Below are 24032 nucleotides of genomic sequence, written 5' to 3' on the forward strand. Positions count from 1 at the left end.
AGTAGGAGTGAGAGGGTTGGATAACAGCAGTAGTAGGAGGGAGAGGGTTGGATAACAGCAGTAGTAGGAGGAGTGAGAGGGTTGGATAACAGCAGTAGTAGGAGGAGTGAGAGGGTTGGGTAACGGCAGTAGTAGGAGGGAGAGGGTTGGATAACAGCAGTAGTAGGAGTGAGAGGGTTGGGTAACAGCAGTAGTAGGAGGGAGAGGGTTGGATAACAGCAGTAGTAGGAGGGAGAGGGTTGGGTAACAGCAGTAGTAGGAGGGAGAGGGTTGGATAACAGCAGTAGTAGGAGGGAGAGGGTTGGATAACAGCAGTAGTAGGAGGGTTGGATAACAGCAGTAGTAGGAGGGAGAGGGTTGGATAACAGCAGTAGTAGGAGGGAGAGGGTTGGGTAACAGCAGTAGTAGGAGTGAGAGGGTTGGATAACAGCAGTAGTAGGAGTGAGAGGGTTGGGTAACAGCAGTTGTAGGAGTGAGAGGGTTGGGTAACAGCAGTAGTAGGAGTGAGAGGGTTGGGTAACGGCAGTAGTAGGAGTGAGAGGGTTGGGTAAAGGCAGTAGTAGGAGTGAGCGGGTTGGGTAACAGCAGTAGTAGGAGTGAGAGGGTTGGGTAACAGCAGTAGTAGGAGGGAGAGGGTTGGGTAGCAGCAGTAGTAGGAGGGTTGGATAACAGCAGTAGTAGGAGGGTTGGATAACAGCACTAGTAGGAGTGAGAGGGTTGGGTAACAGCAGTAGTAGTAGTGAGAGGGTTGGATAACAGCAGTAGTAGGAGGGAGAGGGTTGGATAACAGCAGTAGTAGGAGGAGTGAGAGGGTTGGATAACAGCAGTAGTAGGAGGAGTGAGAGGGTTGGGGAACGGCAGTAGTAGGCGGGAGAGGGTTGGATAACAGCAGTAGTAGGAGTGAGAGGGTTGGGTAACAGCAGTAGTAGGAGTGAGAGGGTTGGGTAACGGCAGTAGTAGGAGTGAGAGGGTTGGGTAAAGGCAGTAGTAGGAGTGAGCGGGTTGGGTAACAGCAGTAGTAGGAGTGAGAGGGTTGGGTAACAGCAGTAGTAGGAGGGAGAGGGTTGGGTAGCAGCAGTAGTAGGAGGGTTGGATAACAGCAGTAGTAGGAGGGTTGGATAACAGCAGTAGTAGGAGGGTTGGATAACAGCAGTAGTAGGAGTGAGAGGGTTGGGTAACAGCAGTAGTAGGAGTGAGAGGGTTGGATAACAGCAGTAGTAGGAGGGAGAGGGTTGGATAACAGCAGTAGTAGGAGGAGTGAGAGGGTTGGATAACAGCAGTAGTAGGAGGAGTGAGAGGGTTGGGTAACGGCAGTAGTAGGAGGGAGAGGGTTGGATAACAGCAGTAGTAGGAGTGAGAGGGTTGGGTAACAGCAGTAGTAGGAGGGAGAGGGTTGGATAACAGCAGTAGTAGGAGGGAGAGGGTTGGTAACAGCAGTAGTAGGAGGGAGAGGGTTGGATAACAGCAGTAGTAGGAGGGAGAGGGTTGGGTAACAGCAGTAGTAGGAGGGAGAGGGTTGGATAACAGCAGTAGTAGGAGGGAGAGGGTTGGATAACAGCAGTAGTAGGAGGGAGAGGGTTGGATAACAGCAGTAGTAGGAGGGTTGGATAACAGCAGTAGTAGGAGGGAGAGGGTTGGATAACAGCAGTAGTAGGAGGGAGAGGGTTGGGTAACCGCAGTAGTAGGAGGGAGAGGTTTGGATAACAGCAGTAGTAGGAGTGAGAGGGTTGGGTAACAGCAGTAGTAGGAGGGAGAGGGTTGGATAACAGCAGTAGTAGGAGTGAGAGGGTTGGGTAACAGCAGTAGTAGGAGGGAGACGGTTGGATAACAGCAGTAGTAGGAGTGAGAGGGTTGGGTAACAGCAGTAGTAGGAGGGAGAGGGTTGGATAACAGCAGTAGTAGGAGGGAGAGGGTTGGGTAACAGCAGTAGTAGGAGGGAGAGGGTTGGGTAACAGCCGATCACTTCAGCTTTCATTTCAGTTCTTTGAAATGTCAGCTGTTCGTGTCATCTTTGGTCGGTTGGATTTAATAGCTACTTTTTTTAAAGTACATTTTTCTTTCTTCTAACTCTGTGACGAAAGCTCCGCAAGTCTTAGCTGCTACAGTTGCTTTGATGTTTGGTGTGATCACAGTTCATCCTCTGTTCTCTGGTCGTTCTGAGAGAAGGAACTTGCATTTTCAGGGTCATGTTCATTAGGGCACCTAACAAAACGTTTTAAGATGTTTTGCAATGGAGAAAACAAACATTTGCGTTTCTTATTGGAGAAGTCCAGGTAATATTCCCTGTTTCAGTCATTTTTGTTACATTTAGTGCCTGATGAACAGGACCCAGGTATTTCTCAAAGGGGAATAGACAGGATACAGCTACAAATCAAAGTGCTCATTTATGCCCTCTGTGGCAAGCACCAATTATGTTGCTCGCTGGTCAAAAAAGGCTCATCCCACTGATGTTTACTAGCAGGGTTGATTCCAGGAGGGTGTAACCAAGCCTGCTAAACGTTGCAGATAGCAATGTTGTGAATAGAGAAGACATTACTCCTTACTCTAGATGTCAGAGATGCACATCTGTTCCATACAGTCTATTTCTTTCTGAACCTTGCAAGGAACGTTGTGGCCTACTGAACATGACCCCCCCCCCCCCTCCCCTCCAACTTCTCTCCTTACCCTACCCTCATGCCAACCCCTTGCCAACTTCTCTATCATCTACAAACAGTGCAATGTCTATTCATATAGGCACAATGGGATACCAATACAGTTTACTGAAGAAGGGAGAGATTAAACCAACCACACACATTCATACTACACACACACACACGCACACACACACACACAGCCACAGATCAGCTGACTCACACACACATGGTCAGCAGCTAGCCTGTGTTGGTGATTAGCTGAAGGTAAGAAGTTACAGAGCGCTACTGAAGAGACAGAAGGAAACAGAGCTGAAACAGAGGAGGTTTGAACTCAAACCTCAGTCTCCCCCACCTCCTCCATCTGCTCCTCCCTCTCTTTCTCCATCCCTTTCTCCATCCACCTATTCTCCAGGTGACAGAGTGTAGTGGGGGACGGTAGGAGTGGGTGGCTGTGTCCGAGGGGTGTCGCAGGGGAGCTGGTGGTGTTGGCCAGTCCATTAGGCAGCTGTCTCCTCTCCTGGTCCAGGGTGGGGCAGGGGAGCTGGTGGTGTTGGCCAGTCCATTAGGCAGCTGTCTCCTCTCCTGGTCCAGGGTGGGGCAGGGGAGCTGGTGGTGTTGGCCAGTCCATTAGGCAGCTGTCTCCTCTCCTGGTCCAGGGTGGGTCAGGGGTGATGGGGGGGGTACATTAGGCAGCTGTCCCCTCTCCTGGTCCAGGGGGGGTCAGGGGTGATGGGGGGTACATTAGGCAGCTGTCCCCTCTCCTGGTCCAGGGGGGGGATCAGGGGTGATGGGGGGTACATTAGGCAGCTGTCTCCTCTCCCGGTGCAGGGGGGGTCTGTGTGTCTTTGCCCTTGGCCCCAGCCTTGGTCAGCCCCCCTCCACTCACCTCCAGGATCCTCTGGACAAACTCTTTGGTCCGTCCAGCCACTAGAGGACCTGAGAACACACAGATGTTGAGGTTAGAATAGAGATACAAGATGTTCCTTCCTTTCCCTCCATCCACCTCCCTCTCTCCCTTCCTTTCCCTCCATCTACCTCTCTCCCTTCCTTTCCCTCCCCCCATCTTCCTCTCTCCCTTCCTTTCCCTCCCCCATCTTCCACTCTCCCTTCCTTTCCCTCCCTCCATCTTCCTCTCTCCCTTCCTTTTCCTCCCTCCATCTTCCTCTCTCCCTTCCTTTTCCTCCATCTTCCTCTCTCCCTTCCTTTCCCTCCCCCCATCTTCCTCTCTCCCTTCCTTTCCCTCCCCCCATCTTCCTCTCTCCCTTCCTTTCCCTCCCTCCATCTACCTCTCTCCCTTCCTTTGCCTCCCTCCATCTTCCTCTCTCCCTTCCTTTCCCTCCCTCCATCTTCCTCTCTCCCTTCCTTTCCCTCCATCTACCTCTCTCAATTCCTTTCCCTCCGTCCTCCCTCCCTGCTTCTCTCAATTCCTTTCCCTCCGTCCTCCCTCCCTGCTTCTCTCCCTTCCTTTCCCTCCGTCCATCTCTCTCACTTCCTTTCCCTGCCTCCATCTACCTCTCTCCCTTCCTTTCCCTCCGTCCCCTCCCTCCATCTTCCTCTCTCCCTTCCTTTCCCTCCCTCCATCTACCTCTCTCAATTCCTTTCCCTCCCTCCATCTACCTCTCTCCCTTCCTTTCCCTTCCTTCATCTACCTCTCTCCCTTCCTTTCCCTCCATCTACCTCTCTCCCTTCCTTTCCCTCCATCTTCCTCTCCCCCTGCCTTTCCCTCGGTCCCCTCCCTCTCTCTCCCCCTTCCTTTCCCTCGGTCCCCTCCCTCTCTCTCCCCCTTCCTTTCCCTCGGTCCCCTCCCTCTCTCTCCCCCTTCCTTTCCCTCGGTCCCCTCCCTTTCCCTTGGTCCCCTCCCTCTCTCTCCCCCTTCCTTTCCCTCGGTCCCCTCCCTCTCTCTCCCCCTTCCTTTCCCTCGGTCCCCTCCCTCTCTCTCCCCCTTCCTTTCCCTCGGTCCTCTCCCTTGGTCCCCTCCCTCTCCCTGCCTTTCCCTCGGTCCCCTCCCTCTCTCTCTCCCTGCCTTTCCCTCGGTCCCCTCCCTCTTTCTCTCCCTGCCTTTCCCTCGGTCCCCTCCCTCTCTCTCCCCCTGCCTTTCCCTCGGTCCCCTCCCTCTCTCTCCCCCTGCCTTTCCCTCGGTCCCCTCCCTCTCTCTCCCCCTTCCTTTCCCTCGGTCCCCTCCCTCTCTCTCCCCCTTCCTTTCCCTCGGTCCCCTCCCTCTCTCTCCCCCTTCCTTTCCCTCGGTCCCCTCCCTTTCCCTCAGTCCCCTCCCTCTCTCTCCCCCTTCCTTTCCCTCGGTCCCCTCCCTCTCTCTCAGTCCCCTCCCTCTCTCTCCCCCTTCCTTTCCCTCGGTCCCCTCCCTCTCTCTCCCCCTTCCTTTCCCTTCCCTGTCTCTCCCCCTTCCTTTCCCTCGGTCCCCTCCCTCTCTCCCCCCTTCCTTTCCCTCGGTCCCCTCCCTCTCTCTGTCCCCTCCCTCTCTCTGTCCCCTTCCTCTCTCTCCCTTCCCTGTCTCTCCCCCTTCCTTTCCCTCGGTCCCCTCCCTCTCTCTGTCCCCTTCCTCTCTCTCCCTTCCCTGTCTCTCCCCCTTCCTTTCCCTCGGTCCCCTCCCTCTCTCTCCCCCTTCCTTTCCCTCGGTCCCCTCCCTCCCTCTCCCCCTTCCTTTCCCTCGGTCCCCTCCCTCTCTCTCCCCCTTCCTTTCCCTCGGTCCCCTCCCTCTCTCTCCCCCTTCCTTTCCCTCGGTCCCCTCCCTCTCTCTCCCCCTTCCTTTCCCTCGGTCCCCTCCCTCTCTCTCCCCCTTCCTTTCCCTCGGTCCCCTCCCTCTCTCTCCCCCTTCCTTTCCCTCGGTCCCCTCCCTCTCTCTCCCCCTTCCTTTCCCTCGGTCCCCTCCCTCTCTCTCCCCCTTCCTTTCCCTCGGTCCCCTCCCTCTCTCTCCCCCTTCCTTTCCCTCGGTCCCCTCCCTCCCCCTTCCTTTCCCTCAGTCCCCTTCCTCTCTCTCCCCTCCCTCTCTCTCCCCTTTCCTTTCCCTCGGTCCCCTCCCTCTCTCTCCCCCTTCCTTTCCCTCAGTCCCCTCCCTCTCTCTCCCCTTTCCTTTCCCTCAGTCCCCTTCCTCTCTCTCCCCTCCCTCTCTCTCCCCCTTCCTTTCCCTCGGTCCCCTCCCTCTCTCTCCCCCTTCCTTTCCCTCGGTCCCCTCCCTCTCTCTCACTTCCCCTCCATCTCTCTCACTTCCTTTCCCTCCATCTCACTTCCTTTCCCTCCATCTCTCTCTCTCACTTCCTTTCCCTCCATCTCTCTCTCTCACTTCCTTTCCCTCCATCTCTCTCTCTCACTTCCTTTCCCTCCATCTCTCTCTCTCACTTCCTTTCCCTCCATCTCTCTCTCACTTCCTTTCCCTCCATCTCTCTCTCACTTCCTTTCCCTCCATCTCTCTCTCTCACTTCCTTTCCCTCCATCTCTCTCTCTCACTTCCTTTCCCTCCATCTCTCTCACTCACTTCCTTTCCCTCCATCTCACTTCCTTTCCCTCCATCTCTCTCTCTCACTTCCTTTCCCTCCATCTCTCTCTCTCACTTCCTTTCCCTCCATCTCTCTCTCTCACTTCCTTTCCCTCCATCTCTCTCTCTCACTTCCTTTCCCTCCATCTCTCTCTCACTTCCTTTCCCTCCATCTCTCTCTCTCACTTCCTTTCCCTCCATCTCTCTCTCTCACTTCCTTTCCCTCCATCTCTCTCACTCACTTCCTTTCCCTCCATCTCTCTCACTTCCTTTCCCTCCATCTCCCACCGCTGGATCCTTTAGTACAGGGATCATCAACTAGATTCAGGATAATATTTCTTGGGGCGGATGGTCAGGGGGCAGGAACATAATTACAAATAATTAGTAGACTAGAAATTTACCACAAGAAGCCCAAACATTCACTTTACTGGTCAAAAGTTTTAGAGCACCTACTCATTCAGGGGTTTTTCTTTAATTTTCTACATTGTACAATAATAGTGAGGACATAAACACTATGAAATAACACATATGGAATCATGTAGTAACCAAAAAAAAGTGTTAAACAAATCAAAATAAATTTTACATTTGAAATTCTTTAAATAGCCTGCTTTTGCCTTGATGACAGCTTTGTGCACTCTTGAAATTCTCTCAACCAGCTTCATGAGGTAGTCACCAGGAATACATTTAAAATAACAGGTGTAGCTTCTTAAAAGATAATTTGTGGAATGTATTTCCTTCTTAATGCATTTGAGCCCATCAGTTGTGTTGTGACATGGTAGGGGATATACAGAAGATAGCCTTATTTGGTAAAATATCCATATTATTAATATGGCAAGAACAGCTCAAATAAGCAAAGAGAAACAACAGTCCATCATTACTTTAAGACATGAAGGTCAGCCAATATGGAAAATGTCAAGAACTTTGAAAGTTCAAGTGCAGTCGCAAAAACCATCAAGTGCTGAGATGACACTGGCTCTCATGAGGACTGCCACAGGAAAGGAAGACCCAGAGTTACCTCTGCTGCAGAGGATAAGTTCATTAGAGTTACCAGCCTCAGAAATTGCAGCCCAAATCAATTATTTACAAAGTTCAAGTAACAGACACATCTCAACATCAATTGTTCAGAGGAGACTGTGTGAATCAGGCCTTCGTGGTCAAATTGCTGCAAAGAAACCACTACTAAAGGACACTAATAATATGAAGAGACTTGCTTGGGCCAAGAAACATGAGCAATGGACATTAGATCGGTGGAAATATGTCCTTTGGTCTGGAGTCCAAATTGGAGATTTTTGGTTCCAACCGCAGTGTCTTTGTGAGATGCGGTGTGGGTGAATGGATGATGTCCCCATGTGCATTTCCCATCGTGAAGCATGGAGGAGGTGTGATGGTGTGGGGGAGCTTTGCTGGTGACACTGCCTGTGATTTATTTAGAATTCAAGGCACACTTAACCAGCATGGCTACCACAGCATTCTGCAGCAACACGCCATCCCATCTGGTTTAGCCTTAGAGGGACTATCATTTGTTTTTCAACAGGACAATGACCCAACACACCTCCAGGCTGTGTAAGGGCTATTTTACCAAGATTGAGGTGGTTTGGGATGAGTTGGACCGCAGAGTGAAAAAAAAGCACTCCTTCAAGGCCATTGGAAAAGCATTCCAGGTGAAGCTGGTTGAGAGAATGCCAAGAGTGTGCAAAGCTGTCATCAAGGCAAAGGGTGGCTATTTGAAGAATGTTAAATATATTTAAATTTGTTTAACACTTTCTTTTTGTTACTAAATGATTCCATATGTGTTATTTCATAGTTTGATGTCTTCACTATTAGAAAATAGAAAACATAAAGAAAAACCCTGGAATGGTACTGTATAACAGTACTGTATAATATTTATCTAAAACATCATCATCTCACAAGCCTGGCTTACATTTCACATATACCGCTCTATTATGCGTGGGAATACTTTGGAACAGATTTCCAAAAATAAAAACACTTGGCTGGTGTTTTTACTCTTTTATGTCCAACAATAAAACATTTAAAAATAATTCCCAGAAAATCCCCTCCCCCCTCCCTCCCTCACCACTGGACTCTTTCAGTATGTCCTCCAGTCTCTGGGTCATCCCTCGTTCATCTTTGTCCACCTCCTCTCCGCTGCGCTCCACCCTCTGACCAATCACCTCCTTGATCCTCAGCAACGCCCCCAAAAGGTTCTCTACACACACACACACACACACACATAAAAATCTGTTGAAGTAGCAGTATACTATTCAGTTCATAGTATACTGAAATCAATGTGCTCTATTCGAATGGGCTTCAGTTGGCAGGTAGTTAGAAGATGGATAATGCAGCATGATGTACTACAGTTCCCATAATGCTCTCTGTCTCCTTAATACAGATAATAATCTCCCTGTAGGGGACACAGCCCTCCCCTCCCCTCCTCTCACACACATCCTTCGCTCCAGATTTCCTTCTATTGCCTCCAAAGGACAGGCTCTCTGGGAGACACTAAACACACGGACACACGGACACACACACACGGACACACGGACACACACACACACACACTACTTTGTAGAGTAATGGAGGTCAGGCTGTCCAGAGTTGGCAGGTGTCCCAGCTCCAGTCATTTCGAAGTGAACTCCCCAGTCCACTGCTTATACACATGGAAACATGAGGCTTGTATACACATATAAAATGAGAGAAAGGGAGGAAGAGAGAGGGGAGTGTGTATGTTTATGGGGTGGTGGGGGGTGAGAGAGAGAGCAAGGGAGGAAATGAAGAGAGGGAGCAAATGAGGTGAAACTCCTGCCTAGCCTCCAGCTCTTAGACCTCTGTTAGTGACGGATGGAGGGAAGGAAGGGGACTAAGGCCAAATCACAAGCCCCCGCCCGTTCAGGCAGCGGAATGTTGGCCCGCCTTCTGGAATGTTTGGAATTCCAGCAACAAAAGAGCTGTTGGGAAGATTCCAACAGGTTAACCCGGGGATGCCAGGTTTGACTGGGGAAGCGGAGGGGAAATTTGACTGGGGGAGAGGAGTGGGAGATTTGACTGGGGGAGAGGATGGAGAGCAGAGGGAGATTGTCAGGTCTGGATGGGACTGGGTAGGGGAGGGAGGTGGGGAAGTTGCCAGGTTTGGGCAGAGGAAAGGGGAGAAGAGGTTTTGAGTTGCCAGGTTTGGATTGGGGGAGGGTAGGGTTGCTAGGTTTATCTGGAGAGGAAAAGGAGGGTTAGGTCCAACTAGGGAAAGAGGGAGGGAGGGTTACACTTCAGCTCCGCTATAGGCGTTGTGCTGTGTTACATTCCCATCAGCGTTACTGTGACGTTCTACCTGATACACAGAGCGGGTTGTTTTACAGAGGAGAGGAGCAGCGGGGGGAGAGCGTCTTTGTTCTATGTTCCCCTACTGCTGTACCATAGAAACCATTATGCAGATGTACAATACAGAGATGTAGGATCTTCATTTGATCCGTCTTTTGTTGCTGAGAATTTTCCTGCACGGCAGGAAATGAAAACTTGCAGTGTATTCGAGGTTTACAAAGGCTTCTAAAGTTTGTAATTTCCACTTTAAAATGTCAGACTTATTTTGCCCTAATGTAAAAATGTATCAACCCCTACAAGAAATTATAATCCACATAATAATTCAGATTTCCTGTTGTTGCAGGATTATTTTCCCACTGTTGCAAACTCAAAATGAAGATCCTACATCTGTAGCTTTCCAATGGGCACACCACGTCATTTCAACATGGAAATGTGGGTAATACTTGGTTGAGACTAGGGGTGAAAGTAAGGCAGTACGGCATCCTGGCAAAATGAGTCTATCACCAGAATTAAAACTAAATGTCTAGAAAACTGTAGGATATTACACCCTTATTTATCATTACCGCATGTCAGATGCATGAGAAATGGACGTGAAAACGGGTGGTATAGCCTACGCTCCAAAATGCCAAGTGGGTGGACGAGAACACAGACATTTTGCCAAGGCAGAGAAGAGTGTCTGAAAGGCCCGCGGACAGCAGTGGACACATTCATTCTGTCTTTACACTTCTTGGTGTTTCGTGTAACAGACGTCTCTTTCTATTCTCCACTGCTGGGAGGTAATATGTTGTGAGTGGATGAGCGCAGGCAGCCTAGTGAAGGAGACCTGGGAAGGGATTCTTTTAGGAGCGCTGCTGGGAGGTAATATGTTGTGAGTGGATGAGCGCAGGCAGTCTAGTGAAGGAGACCTGGGAAGGGATTGTTTTAGGAGCGCTGCTGGGAGGTAATATGTTGTGAGTGGATGAGCGCAGGCAGCCTAGTGAAGGAGACCTGGGAAGGGATTGTTTTAGGAGCGCTGCTGGGAGGTAATATGTTGTGAGTGGATGAGCGCAGGCAGTCTAGTGAAGGAGACCTGGGAAGGGATTGTTTTAGGAGCGCTGCTGGGAGGTAATATGTTGTGAGTGGATGAGCGCAGGCAGCCTAGTGAAGGAGACCTGGGAAGGGATTGTTTTAGGAGCGCTGCTGGGAGGTAATATGTTGTGAGTGGATGAGCGCAGGCAGTCTAGTGAAGGAGACCTGGGAAGGGATTGTTTTAGGAGCGCTGCTGGGAGGTAATATGTTGTGAGTGGATGAGCACGGACAGCCTAGTGAAGGAGACCTGGGAAGGGATTGTTTTAGGAGCGCTGCTGGGAGGTAATATGTTGTGAGTGGATGAGCGCAGGCAGCCTAGTGAAGGGATTGTTTTAGGAGCGCTGCTGGGAGGTAATATGTTGTGAGTGGATGAGCGCAGGCAGCCTAGTGAAGGAGACCTGGGAAGGGATTGTTTTAGGAGCGCTGCTGGGAGGTAATATGTTGTGAGTGGATGAGCACGGACAGCCTAGTGAAGGAGACCTGGGAAGGGATTGTTTTAGGAGCGCTGCTGGGAGGTAATATGTTGTGAGTGGATGAGCACGGACAGCCTAGTGAAGGAGACCTGGGAAGGGATTGTTTTAGGAGCGCTGCTGGGAGGTAATATGTTGTGAGTGGATGAGCACGGACAGCCTAGTGAAGGAGACCTGGGAAGGGATTGTTTTAGGAGCGCTGCTGGGAGGTAATATGTTGTGAGTGGATGAGCGCAGGCAGTCTAGTGAAGGAGACCTGGGAAGGGATTGTTTTAGGAGCGCTGCTGGGAGGTAATATGTTGTGAGTGGATGAGCGCAGACAGCCTAGTGAAGGAGACCTGGGAAGGGATTGTTTTAGGAGCGCTGCTGGGAGGTAATATGTTGTGAGTGGATGAGCACGGACAGCCTAGTGAAGGAGACCTAGGAAGGGATTGTTTTAGGAGCGCTGCTGGGAGGTAATATGTTGTGAGTGGATGAGCGCAGGCAGCCTAGTGAAGGAGACCTGGGAAGGGATTGTTTTAGGAGCGCTGCTGGGAGGTAATATGTTGTGAGTGGATGAGCACGGACAGCCTAGTGAAGGAGACCTGGGAAGGGATTGTTTTAGGAGCGCTGCTGGGAGATAATATGTTGTGAGTGGATGAGCGCAGGCAGCCTAGTGAAGGAGACCTGGGAAGGGATTGTTTTAGGAGCGCTGCTGGGAGGTAATATGTTGTGAGTGGATGAGCACGGACAGCCTAGTGAAGGAGACCTGGGAAGGGATTGTTTTAGGAGCGCTTGCACACGTAGGAGGTCCCGACCCGGGAAGAAATGGATTCTACTTTCACCCCTGGTTCAGATGTTGTTCAATCAGATTTCAACCTTTATCTTCCCACTCAAAAAGACAGCCAGAAGTAGTGGAAATCCCAGTGTTATCACTATGCTTTCAACCAACCTCCTAAAAGCCAAATCCCAGTGTTATCACTATGCTTTCAACCAACCGCCTAAAAGCCAAATCCCAGTGTTTTCACTATGCTTTCAACCAACCACCTAAAAGACAAATCCCAGTGTTATCACTATGCTTTCAACCAACCTCCTAAAAGACAAATCCCAGTGTTATCACTATGCTTTCAACCAACCTCCTAAAAGACAAATCCCAGTGTTATCACTATGCTTTCAACCAACCTCCTAAAAGACAAATTCCAGTGTTATCACTATGCTTTCAACCAACCTCCTAAAAGACAAATCCCAGTGTTATCACTATGCTTTCAACCAACCGCCTAAAAAAGACAAATTCCAATTGGAAAACAACGTCCGATGTTTTAGTTAAGATGTCTAAATGTGTTTCACTGCACTTTCAACCATTTAAACGCACAACACAGTTCAAGTGGGAATACATAGTCAGAAATGAACGCGTTATCACTGTGCCTCATCTGACAGCACAACCAAATGACCTGGATTACAGATGGTGCAAGTCACCAACGCTGTTTGAGATTCTGTTCAGATTATTAGAGCAATCGTGAACATCTCCGCAGACCTGCGCGCTTTCTATGAAGACATGAGAAGACATGTATAGTTACTGTAGGCGAACCTCAACATGTGGCCATGGATGTGTTACTCCTTTTAAGGCTGAATAAATACTACTACGTTACTTTGTCAGACAGCCTTAACTTTAGGCTGTTTACGGTCTTACAGAACTAGTATTGAATTGTAATAACGCAGCCAGATATCAACATTTAAAGGATATCGAATGCTTGGATGGTTTAACCCGAGACACTGGATTAAAAAAAAGTGGATTTGTGGATTAGTTGGACATGTGAATCCAACATAGTATTTGTCAACTTGTTCGATAAGTTAAAAGGCTTTCTAAAAGTGATATTGAATTGTGTTGAGATGTAGATCTCTTTTTTTGCCACTGACTGAGTCTGGCTTTAATTCCAGTTTGTCTACAAATTAATCGTTTATGTGTTGGATTCACGTCTCAATCTCAACCAAGAATCAAAGTTAAGGAATAGGACTAAATCAAATCAAACTTGATGTAAAGTGCATTCTTTAACTTAGATTTCTGTTTGAGATGGAGACGTAAATCCAACATATTAGTGATTAACTTGGAGATAAAATTGAAATCAAACAAAGCTTGAATTGTCTATTTTTAGTTGGACCCTAGGTTGAATTGTCTAGTTGGACCCTAGGTTGAATTGTCTAGTTGGACCCTAGGTTGAATTGTCTAGTTGGACCCTAGGTTGAATTGTCTAGTTGGACCCTAGGTTAAATTGTCTAGTTGGACCCTAGGTTGAATTGTCTAGTTGGACCCTAGGTTGAATTGTCTATTTTTAGTTGGACCCTAGGTTGAATTGTCTAGTTGGACCCTAGGTTGAATTGTCTAGTTGGACCCTAGGTTGAATTGTCTATTTTTAGTTGAACCCTAGGTTGAATTGTCTATTTTTAGTTGAACCCTAGGTTGAATTGTCTATTTTTAGTTGGACCCTAGGTTGAATTGTCTATTTTTAGTTGAACCCTAGGTTGAATTGTCTATTTTTAGTTGAACCCTAGGTTGAATTGTCTAGTTGGACCCTAGGTTGAATTGTCTATTTTTAGTTGAACCCTAGGTTGAATTGTCTATTTTTAGTTGAACCCTAGGTTGAATTGTCTATTTGTAGTTGGACCCTCGGTTGAATTGTCTATTTTTAGTTGGACCCTCGGTTGAATTGTCTATTTTTAGTTGGACCCTAGGTTGAATTGTCTAGTTGAACCCTAGGTTGAATTGTCTAGTTGAACCCTAGGTTGAATTGTCTAGTTGGACCCTAGGTTGAATTGTCTAGTTGGACCCTAGGTTGAATTGTCTAGTTGGACCCTAGGTTGAATTGTCTAGTTGGACCCTAGGTTGAATTGTCTAGTTGAACCCTAGGTTGAATTGTCTAGTTGGACCCTAGGTTGAATTGTCTATTTGTAGTTGAACCCTAGGTTGAATTGTCTATTTTTAGTTGAACCCTAGGTTGAATTGTCTATTTTTAGTTGAACCCTCGGTTGAATTGAAACAATAGCTGTTGATGACTTTGCAAATGCTGTATAGGCCTTAATAGTCTCATTGATGATACATTTCATTTAATTTGTGCTGTTTAACCTACCCTTTGGAATGCATTTAGTTCTTAAGAGATCTCTCAATAATCATTCTCACCATAGCACATTGGTAGTAGTCAGTGACAAGGTTTCGATAGGGGAAGGAAAGGGAAAGGAGGCCTTTGTTGGCAGGTTTTGTAGAGGAAGGAAAGGGAGAGGAGGGTTAGGGTTGCCAGGTTTTGAAAGGAAGGAAAGGGAGAGGAGGGTTAGGGTTGCCAGGTGTGGAAAGGAATTTGAGGGAGAGGAGGGTTAGGGTTGCCATGTTTGGAAGGGGAAGAAAAGGGAGAGGATGGTTAGGGTTGCCATGTTTGGAAGGGGAAGAAAAGGGAGAGGAGGGTTAGGGTTGCCAGGTTTGGAAGGGGAAGAAAAGGGAGAGCAGGGTTAGGGTTGCCATGTTGGTACTAACCGTACTCCTGGTTGAGTCCCCACAGCTTGATCTTGTTGGCTTCGTGTTGCGCTTTCTTCTTCAACCGACAGGCCCTGTGAACACACAAGTACTGTCAGGACACACTCCATCAGATTAGATAGATAGAGATGGTGTTGTTCTGTGGGCCTAACAATGAATAAACTTCCCTCCCTCCCTCCGTACCTGGAAGCTAGTTTGTTCTTCTCTTTGCGTGAGCGTGCCCTGGCCACAACAGGCAGGTCGTTAACAGGACCCATCCCATCTATGGTGGCGTTGAGTTTCTGCAGCTGTTCGCCGATGTTTGTGAGCTTCACAGGGTTAGGGGTCAGGTCGCTGGCGTCCGTCTTCCTCGCTTTGCGCCTTCCTTTCTTTCCTGAGGAGAGAGGGATGAGTTACGAACCAGCAGCACTAAGCACTCACAATAACTTCATTATAATGACTGCAGAGGGAGAAGAAGTGACGAGGTAGGGTGCCTACCCTCTCTAGGTAGTGTACTAGGTAGTTTACAAGATGTGTGCTAAGTAGTTCTAGTGTGCTTACCCTCTCTGCGGTATAGGGTACTAGGTAGGGTGCTAGTGTGCTTACCCTCTCTGTGGTATAGGGTACTAGGTAGGGTGCTAGTGTGCTTACCCTCTCTGCGGTATAGGGTACTAGGTAGGGTGCTAGAGCTCCAGGAGAGGGACCATCGGACCTCCCCTCCAGTCTTCTTCTGTCTCCCAGAGTCCCGTGCGTGAGCGTGGCGGTACTCCCAGAAACACCTTCTCTTCTGGGGCCGTTCCCCTGGACCACCCCCCCGCTCTGGTTCCACCTCTGGAGAGGGACAGGGATGTCAGAGATGATACACAGACACACACACATGTAGACACACACATGTAGACACACACACGTAGACACACACACACACAGCCCCCCCGAATAGAAAAATATGTTAACATTTGCGCACACACAACTAAATGCTCCTATATAAAAATAAACCCACACACACAAGAAGATCTGCATAGGCAGCAGGTTCTTTCCCAATACATAATCCACTCCAGGGCTCTCAACATTCCTCCAGTCAGCACTCATGTCCCTGTTCCCTGTAAACTGGGCTTCACCCCCTGGCTTTCAACTGGAGGCTGTCTGACTCAGACTGAGAGCCTTCACTGCTTGGTTATGTAGCTAGTGGTGTGTGTGTGTGTGGGGGGAGACCAGGGTCATCCAGTCTGTCTCAAACACCTTGACTTATAGAGGGAGTAACACAGACAGACACACACCACCGGACAAAGAGACACACACACACACCACAGACCAGGCACACATACCGCTCACTCTCGCTCTCACATACACAGCCAGACCAGTGGAGGCTGCTGGGGAGGACAGATCATAACAATGTCTGGAACGGAGAAAATGGAAACCATGTTTGATCTATGGGACCATTCCACTGATTCTGCTCCAGCCTTTACCACCAGTCTGTCCTCCCCAATTAAGGTGCCACCAACCTCCTGTGAGCCAGACAAACACACACACACACTCCGCCAGACAAACACACACACCGCCAGACAAACACACACACACACACAAACACACACACACACACACACTCCGCCAGACAAACACACACACACACACACACACACACACACTCCGCCAGACAAACACACACACACACACTCCGCCAGACAAACACACACACACAATCCGCCAGACAAACACACACACACACACACACACACACACACACACACACACACACACTCCGCCAGACAAACACACACACCACACACACACTCCGCCAGACAAACACACACACACACACACACACTCCGCCAGACAAACACACACACACACACACACTCCGCCAGACAAACACACACACACACACACTCCGCCAGACAAACACACACACACTCCGCCAGACAAACACACACACACTCCGACAGACAAACACACACACACTCCGCCAGACAAACACACACACACAGACACACACTCCGCCAGACAAACACACACACACTCCGCCAGACAAACACACACACACACACACACACTCCGCCAGACAAACACACACACACACACACACACACTCCGCCAGACAAACACACACACACACTCCGCCAGACAAACACACACACACACACACACACACACACACACACACACACACACACACACACTCCGCCAGACAAACACACACACACACACACACTCCGCCAGACAAACACACACACACACACACTCCGCCAGACAAACACACACACACACACACTCCGCCAGACAAACACACACACACACACACACACACACACTCCGCCAGACAAACACACACACACACACACACACTCCGCCAGACAAACACACACTCCGCCAGACAAACACACACACACACACACACACACTCCGCCAGACAAACACACACACACAGACACACACTCCGCCAGACAAACACACACACACAGACACACACTCCGCCAGACAAACACACACACACAGACACACACTCCGCCAGACAAACACACACACACACACACACACACACACTCCGCCAGACAAACACACACACACACACACTCCGCCAGACAAACACACACACACACACACTCCGCCAGACAAACACACACACACACACACACACACACTCCGCCAGACAAACACACACACACACACACACACACACTCCGCCAGACAAACACACACACACACACACACACACACTCCGCCAGACAAACACACACACACACACACACTCCGCCAGACAAACACACACACACACACACTCCGCCAGACAAACACACACTCCGCCAGACAAACACACACTCCGCCAGACAAACACACACACACACACACACACACACACACTCCGCCAGACAAACACACACACACACACACTCCGCCAGACAAACACACACACACACACACTCCGCCAGACAAACACACACACACTCCGCCAGACAAACACACACACACACACACACACTCCGCCAGACAAACACACACACACACACTCCGCCAGACAAACACACACACACACACACACACTCCGCCAGACAAACACACACACACACACACCCACTCCGCCAGACAAACACACACACACACACTCCGCCAGACACACACACACACTCCGCCAGACAAACACACACACACTCCGCCAGACAAACACACACACACACTCCGCCAGACAAACACACACACTCCGCCAGACAAACACACACACACACCACGCCAGACAAACACACACACACACACACACACACACACGCACACACACACACACGCACACACACACACACTCCGCCAGACAAACACACACACACACTCCGCCAGACAAGCACACACACACACACACACACACACACACACTCCGCCAGAAAAACACACACACACACACACACTCCGCCAGACAAACATACACACACCGCCAGACAAACACACACACCACCAGACAAACACACACACCGCCAGACAAACACACTGCCAGACAAACACACTGTCTTAATGTCTTGTCTGATATCAAATGGCTGAGATTGGCTCAAACAAAACATTTCAAATTTGCAGGAATGACAGAAGATACGCAGAAGAAAATAGAGTAGAAAAAGTGACATAGCTATGACCTAATAGGTCATATCAAAGCTCTGAGACATTCCAGATGACATCATAAACTCCAGAACTCCAGAATCCAGAACTCCATAATCCAGAACTCACCAAATTCTGTTTCTGACGAGCTGGACAGTTCTGCTTCCACCGCAGTCTCATCCCCTGCTCCGTCCTCCCCTTCCTCCTCCTCCTCCTCCTCTTCTTCCTCCTCCTCCTCCAACAATACCTCTTCTTGTTCTTCCCTCTCCTCCTCCTCCCTCTCTCCCTCCTCCTGCCCCTCGACCTCCTCTTCTGTCTCTGTCTCAGAGCTGGGGCTGGAGGGCGAGGGTCTATCCCCCCCCTGGGTCAGAGAGTAGTTGTGTTCCAACACTGACCCCCCCGGAAGAATCCCAGACGTCTCCGTCACCGCGGCAACGACTTCCGCCGCTGCCAACACAGCTGCGGCAACCTCCTCCTCCTCTGCCACCTGGTACACCTCCACCGTAGGAACCCTCATCCCCCCATCCTGTCCTCCTTTTTCTGTCACCCTTTCCATCGCCATGGTAACATCAAGTCCCACCTGCTCTCTGACCACCCTGCCTCTCTGGGCGTGGCCTAGACAGGGGTCGGGGGTCATTGTGATGCCGTTTCCGTGGAGATGCGTTACCATCATCGTGGTTACATGTGATGTCTGCTGCTGAGCTATGGCCTGTGCCTTCCTCTTCCTCCTCTCCTCCTCCTCTTCCTCCCGGGTCCCGCTCCAACGGCCCATCAGCACGGCGTCCTCGGTGCTCGCCAGCTCCCCCCCGAGGCCCAGCTTGGTGTAGCGCGTGATGTCATCCAGCGCCGACACGTCCCAACGCTCCACGTGCAGCTCCTCGCCGAAGCCCCCGTCGTCCACCAGGTCGCTTAGCAACTCGAAGGGCCGTTTCCGCGGCGTCGCTGGAGAGCCCAGCATCAGGAGCACGCTCTGAGGTAAGGAGGTAGGGAGAGAGGGATGGAGGCAAGGAGAGGGGTGGGGAGGGAGGGAGGGAGGGAGGGAGGGAGGGAGGGAGGGAGGGGAGCATTGTTCATTGTTGACATGGCTAGAATGTGTCGTTACTTTACATTGATCTATATTACAGACATAGAAATGGAGTCTTGTTCATTACAGCTCTGTGGTGACGTCACCATAATAAACAACAGGTATATCTGTTCACACTGTTATTACTATGTTCTGTCAGTGTAATAGACAGTGTAATAACATGCAGTCCAGGCAGTGTGGTAGTAGAGCAGAATACAAGGACAAGACAGACACATTATAAACACATGTTCATGTGTCAGACACCTGGACCTTAGAAGCAATTACAAGCAGTTAGTGAGTTAGTTACCTGGTCATATTCGGTCCTGCCCCCTAGAGGGGAGACAGCCAGGGGGTAGGGGCTGAGGAGACAGCCACGGCTCCCATACGCCTCGCCAAACGCAGGCTCCATCCCATTCATGCCCGGCTATAAGACACACACACAGACACACATTACTCTGCTGAGCTACCATTTTCACGAGCTTCATTACAAACAGAATAGAACGTCCGTCTAAATATATTGTCTGTAATCAGAATCTCTGTTGTACATGTCTTATTACCGGACAAGATATTTAGACAGTCAATTAATATCGATATTCAACTTGGAAAGCAATTTCATCACCTTCACTCAAATAAAACAGCTAAAAAAACGACTCAGTACAGCACAGAATATACAGAGATCAGTGGTGTACCTGAGGCATGCCCAAGGCGGTGGGTGGTGTTAGGAGGTGGTCAGGATGCCGTTGGAGCGTTCAGCAGGAACACAACACACTGCTCACTGACTGATGTTGAGGATTAGGATGGAGGAGGAAGTCTCCTGGGTCGGACCAGATATGGACCATCTGTGACCTCACGGGGTCAGGGGTGAGAGGTCAAGGCTTTAGGGTCGACAGATTCACTTCACATGACGCGGTGCTCGCTGCTCACTGTTGGGACCGCTAAAGGGGGAGAGGAGACAGGGAGAGAAAGGCATCATGGGGTCAATAGTCTAAACAAGATATGTGAGAGAAGTCATCTAAGGACATATAAGCAATGCTCTTGGGGCCAGTTTCCCCAGATATACAGTGCATTTTTCCACGTTTTGTTACGTTATTAGCCTAATTCTAAAATTGATTAAATCATTTTTTTTCCCTCTTCAATCTACACACAATACTCCATACCCCAATACCCCACTACGGAGTTGTCTTGGCTGTGTGCTTAGGTTCGTTGTCTTGTTGGAAGGTGAACCTTTGCCCCAGTCTGAGGTCCTGGGTGCTCCGGAGGAGGTTTTCATCAAGAATCTCTCTGTACTGTGCTCCGTTCATCTTTCCCTTGATCCTGACATGTCTCCCAGTCCCTGTCTCTGAAAAACATCCCCACAGTACGATGCTGCCACCACCATGCTTCACCGTAGGTATGGTGCCGGGTTTCCTCCAGACGTGATGTTGCCACCACCATGCTTCACCGTAGGGATGGTGCCGGGTTTCCTCCAGACATGATGCTGCCACCACCATGCTTCACCGTAGGGATGGTGCCGGGTTTCCTCCAGACATGATGCTGCCACCACCATGCTTCACCGTAGGGATGGTGCTGGGTTTCCTCCAGACGTGATACTTGGCATTCAGGCCAAAGAGTTCAATCTTTGATTAATCAGACCAGATAATCTTGTTTCTCATGGTCTGAGTCCTTCAGGTGCCTTTTGGCAAACTTCAAGCAGGCTGTCATGTTGCTTTTACTGAGGAGTGGCTTCTGTCTGGCCACTCTACCATAAAGGCCTGATTGAGAGAGATGGTTGACCTTCTGGAAGGTTCTCGCATCTCCATAGAGGAACTCTGTCAGAGTGAACATCGGGTTCTTGGTCACCTCCCTGACCAAGGCCCTTCTCCCCCGGTTGCTCAGTTTGGCCGGGCGACCAGCTCTAGGAGTCTTGGTGGTTCCAAACTTCTTCCATTTAAGAATAATGGAGGCCACTGTGTTCTTGGGGACCTTCAATGCTGCAGAAATGCTTTGGTACCCTTCCCCAGATCTGCTCCTCAACACATTCTTGTCTCTGAGCTCTATGGACAATTCTTTCGACCTCATGGCTTGGTTTTTCCTCTGACATGCACTGTCAACTATGGGACCTTATTTAGACAGGTGTGTGCCTTTACAAATTATGTCCAAGCAATTGAATTTACCACAGGTGGACTCCAATCAAGTTGTAGAAACATCTCAATTATGATAAATGGAAACAGGATACAGCTGAGCTCAATTTCGAGTATGATGGCAAAGGATCTGAATACTTATTGAAATAAGGTATCTGTTTTTTTTATTTTTTTTATTATACATTTGTGAAAAATTATAAAAACCTGTTTTTCGCTTTGTCATTATGGGGTATTGTATGTAGAATGAAGAGGAATATGTTATATTCAATCCATTTTAGAATCTTGCAGACACCTGATTTACACATATTACATTGACTAACAAATTCTGTGTTTTCAGATCAGACCAGAAGAAGGAGAGGAGACAGGGTGAAGGCTATTGTGACCCACACATAGAGCGTATGTCCTTAGGTGACTCCTCAACGTTCACACAGCACTCCAAATATAGATAGATACGATGCAGAGAAAAGAGCACAGCCATATATACAGTACCAGTCAAAAGTTGGGACACACCTACTCATTTATAGGTTTTTCTTTATTTGGACTATTTTCCACATTGTAGAATAATAGTGAATACATCAACACTATATATACAGAAGATAGCCCTATTTAGTAAAATACCAAGCCCATATTATGTCAAGAACAGGTCAAATAAGCAAAGAGAAACTACAGTCCATCATTACTTCAAGACACGAAGGTCAATCAATCATTTCTCTTTGCTTATGGACTTTACCAAATAGGGCCATCTTCTGTATACCCCCCTACCTTGTCATAACACAACTGACTGGCTCAAACGCATTAAGAAGACAATACATTTTACAAATTAACTTTTAACAAGGAACACCTGTTAATTGAAATGCATTCCAGGTAACTACCTCATGAAGCTGGTTGAGAGATAGCCAAGAGTGTGCAAAGCTGTCATCAAGGCAAATGGTGACTCATTGAAGAATCTCAAATATAAAATCTATTTTGATTTGTTTAACACTTTTTTGGTTACTACATGATTCCATGTGTGTTATTTCATAGTTTTGATATTGTCACTATTATTCTACAATGTAGATAATTGTAAAAAAATAAAGAAAAACCCGAGAATGTAGGTGTGTCCAAACTTCTGACTGGTTAATGTTAATATATATATATGGCCCTGGTATAGAGGAGAGGGAGGCATTTGAGATATTTTATGACTATTGAGATCCGCCCCTAGAGTGTGGCTATGTGATTATAGGTGACTCATAAAGTTTAATACAGCATTCCTGATGTAGATAAGATTCGTAGTGATCCACCCATAAGGCTGTCCCACAGTGCTCCACTAAGAACAGACAACATCCTACACCCATAAGGCTGTCCCACAGTGCTCCACTAAGAACAGACAACATCCTACACCCATAAGGCTGTCCCACAGTGCTCCACTAAGAACAGACAACATCCTACACCCATAAGGCTGTCCCACAGTGCTCCACTAAGAACAGACAACATCCTACACCCATAAGGCTGTCCCACAGTGCTCCACTAAGAACAGACAACATCCTACACCCATAAGGCTGTCCCACAGTGCTCCACTAAGAACAGACAACATCCTACACCCATAAGGCTGTCCCACAGTGCTCCACTAAGAACAGACAACATCCTACACCCAGAAGGCTGTCCCACAGTGCTCCACTAAGAACAGACAACATCCTACACCCATAAGGCTGTCCCACAGTGCTCCACTAAGAACAGACAACGTGGAATGTATAAAACAAAAGAATGTAATGTATAGAATGTAATGTATAGAATGTAATGTATAGAATGTAATGTATAGAATGTAATGTATAGAATGTAATGTATGAACATGCACACCAGGGTTTCCGTTAGCCCGTAATAGCTGGCTTTTGGACAATACAAAACTGAAAACCTGATAAATTTAAATTGCCGCCGACCAATTTTTGGGGAGGGGAAAAAAAATCCTATTGCAAAATAACGTTTTTTTGCCAATTCATTAATGGAAATACCAGTTGATGGAAGTACATTTGACAGGTCATACTTATCGGTCTAGGTTCATTTGCATAATTTTGTGGAATTAAATTGACGCTTTTTATCACACGAAACAGCAAACAGGTACAGAACCTAGTTGGAGCAGAAAATCTGTCCGACAGCAAGAGAGCTGCTGCTCCTCAAACAGCTTGTTGTTGCTGCTGCTCCTCAAACAGCCTGTTGCTGCTGCTGCTCCTCAAACAGCTTGTTGTTGCTGCTGCTCCTCAAACAGCTTGTTGTTGCTGCTGCTACTCAAACAGCTTGTTGTTGCTGCTGCTCCTCAAACAGCTTGTTGTTGCTGCTGCTCCTCAAACAGCTTGTTGTTGCTGCTGCTCCTCAAACAGCTTGTTGTTGCTGCTGCTCCTCAAACAGCTTGTTGTTGCTGCTGCTCCTCAAACAGCTTGTTGTTGCTGCTGCTCCTCAAACAGCTTGTTGTTGCTGCTGCTCCTCAAACAGCTTGTTGTTTCTGCTGCTCCTCAAACAGCTTGTTGCTGCTGCTGCTCCTCAAACAGCTTGTTGTTGTTGCTGCTCCTCAAACAGCTTGTTGTTTCTGCTGCTCCTCAAACAGCTTGTTGCTGCTGCTGATCCTCAAACAGCTTGTTGCTGCTGCTGCTCCTCAAACAGCTTGTTGCTGCTGCTGCTCCTCAAACAGCTTGTTGTTTCTGCTGCTCCTCAAACAGCTTGTTGTTTCTGCTGCTCCTCAAACAGCTTGTTGTTTCTGCTGCTCCTCAAACAGCTTGTTGTTGCTGCTGCTCCTCAAACAGCTTGTTGCTGCTGGAGTGAAACATGCTTTAATAAGCCCAATCATT

At 48.7% G+C, this 24032-nt stretch overlaps 1 protein-coding gene across 4 annotated transcripts in view; it reads right to left on the reverse strand.

Annotated features, from left to right (window-relative positions):
* Positions 1-2036: 2036 nt before the first annotated feature.
* Positions 2037-24032, reverse strand: part of LOC139424368 (CREB3 regulatory factor-like) — a 31223-nt gene continuing 9227 nt past the window's right edge. For 3 of the 4 annotated variants that reach the window (XM_071176120.1, XM_071176117.1, XM_071176119.1), the window contains exons 2-9: positions 19783-20028; positions 19401-19517; positions 18160-19000; positions 15106-15285; positions 14659-14848; positions 14476-14549; positions 8198-8329; positions 2052-3569 (exon numbers count right to left, since the gene is read on the reverse strand). In XM_071176120.1, coding sequence (XP_071032221.1) covers positions 3433-3569; positions 8198-8329; positions 14476-14549; positions 14659-14848; positions 15106-15285; positions 18160-19000; positions 19401-19517; positions 19783-19791 — 1680 coding nt within the window. In that variant the 5' untranslated portion in view covers positions 19792-20028 and the 3' untranslated portion in view covers positions 2052-3432. Of the gene's footprint in view, positions 3570-8197; positions 8330-14475; positions 14550-14658; positions 14849-15105; positions 15286-18159; positions 19001-19400; positions 19518-19782; positions 20029-24032 lie in introns of all 4 variants that reach the window. The other variant, XM_071176118.1, reaches the window with a different exon arrangement.

The sequence above is a fragment of the Oncorhynchus clarkii genome, chromosome 13 (assembly GCF_045791955.1).
Source record: "Oncorhynchus clarkii lewisi isolate Uvic-CL-2024 chromosome 13, UVic_Ocla_1.0, whole genome shotgun sequence".
Taxonomy (NCBI): Eukaryota; Metazoa; Chordata; class Actinopteri; order Salmoniformes; family Salmonidae; genus Oncorhynchus; species Oncorhynchus clarkii.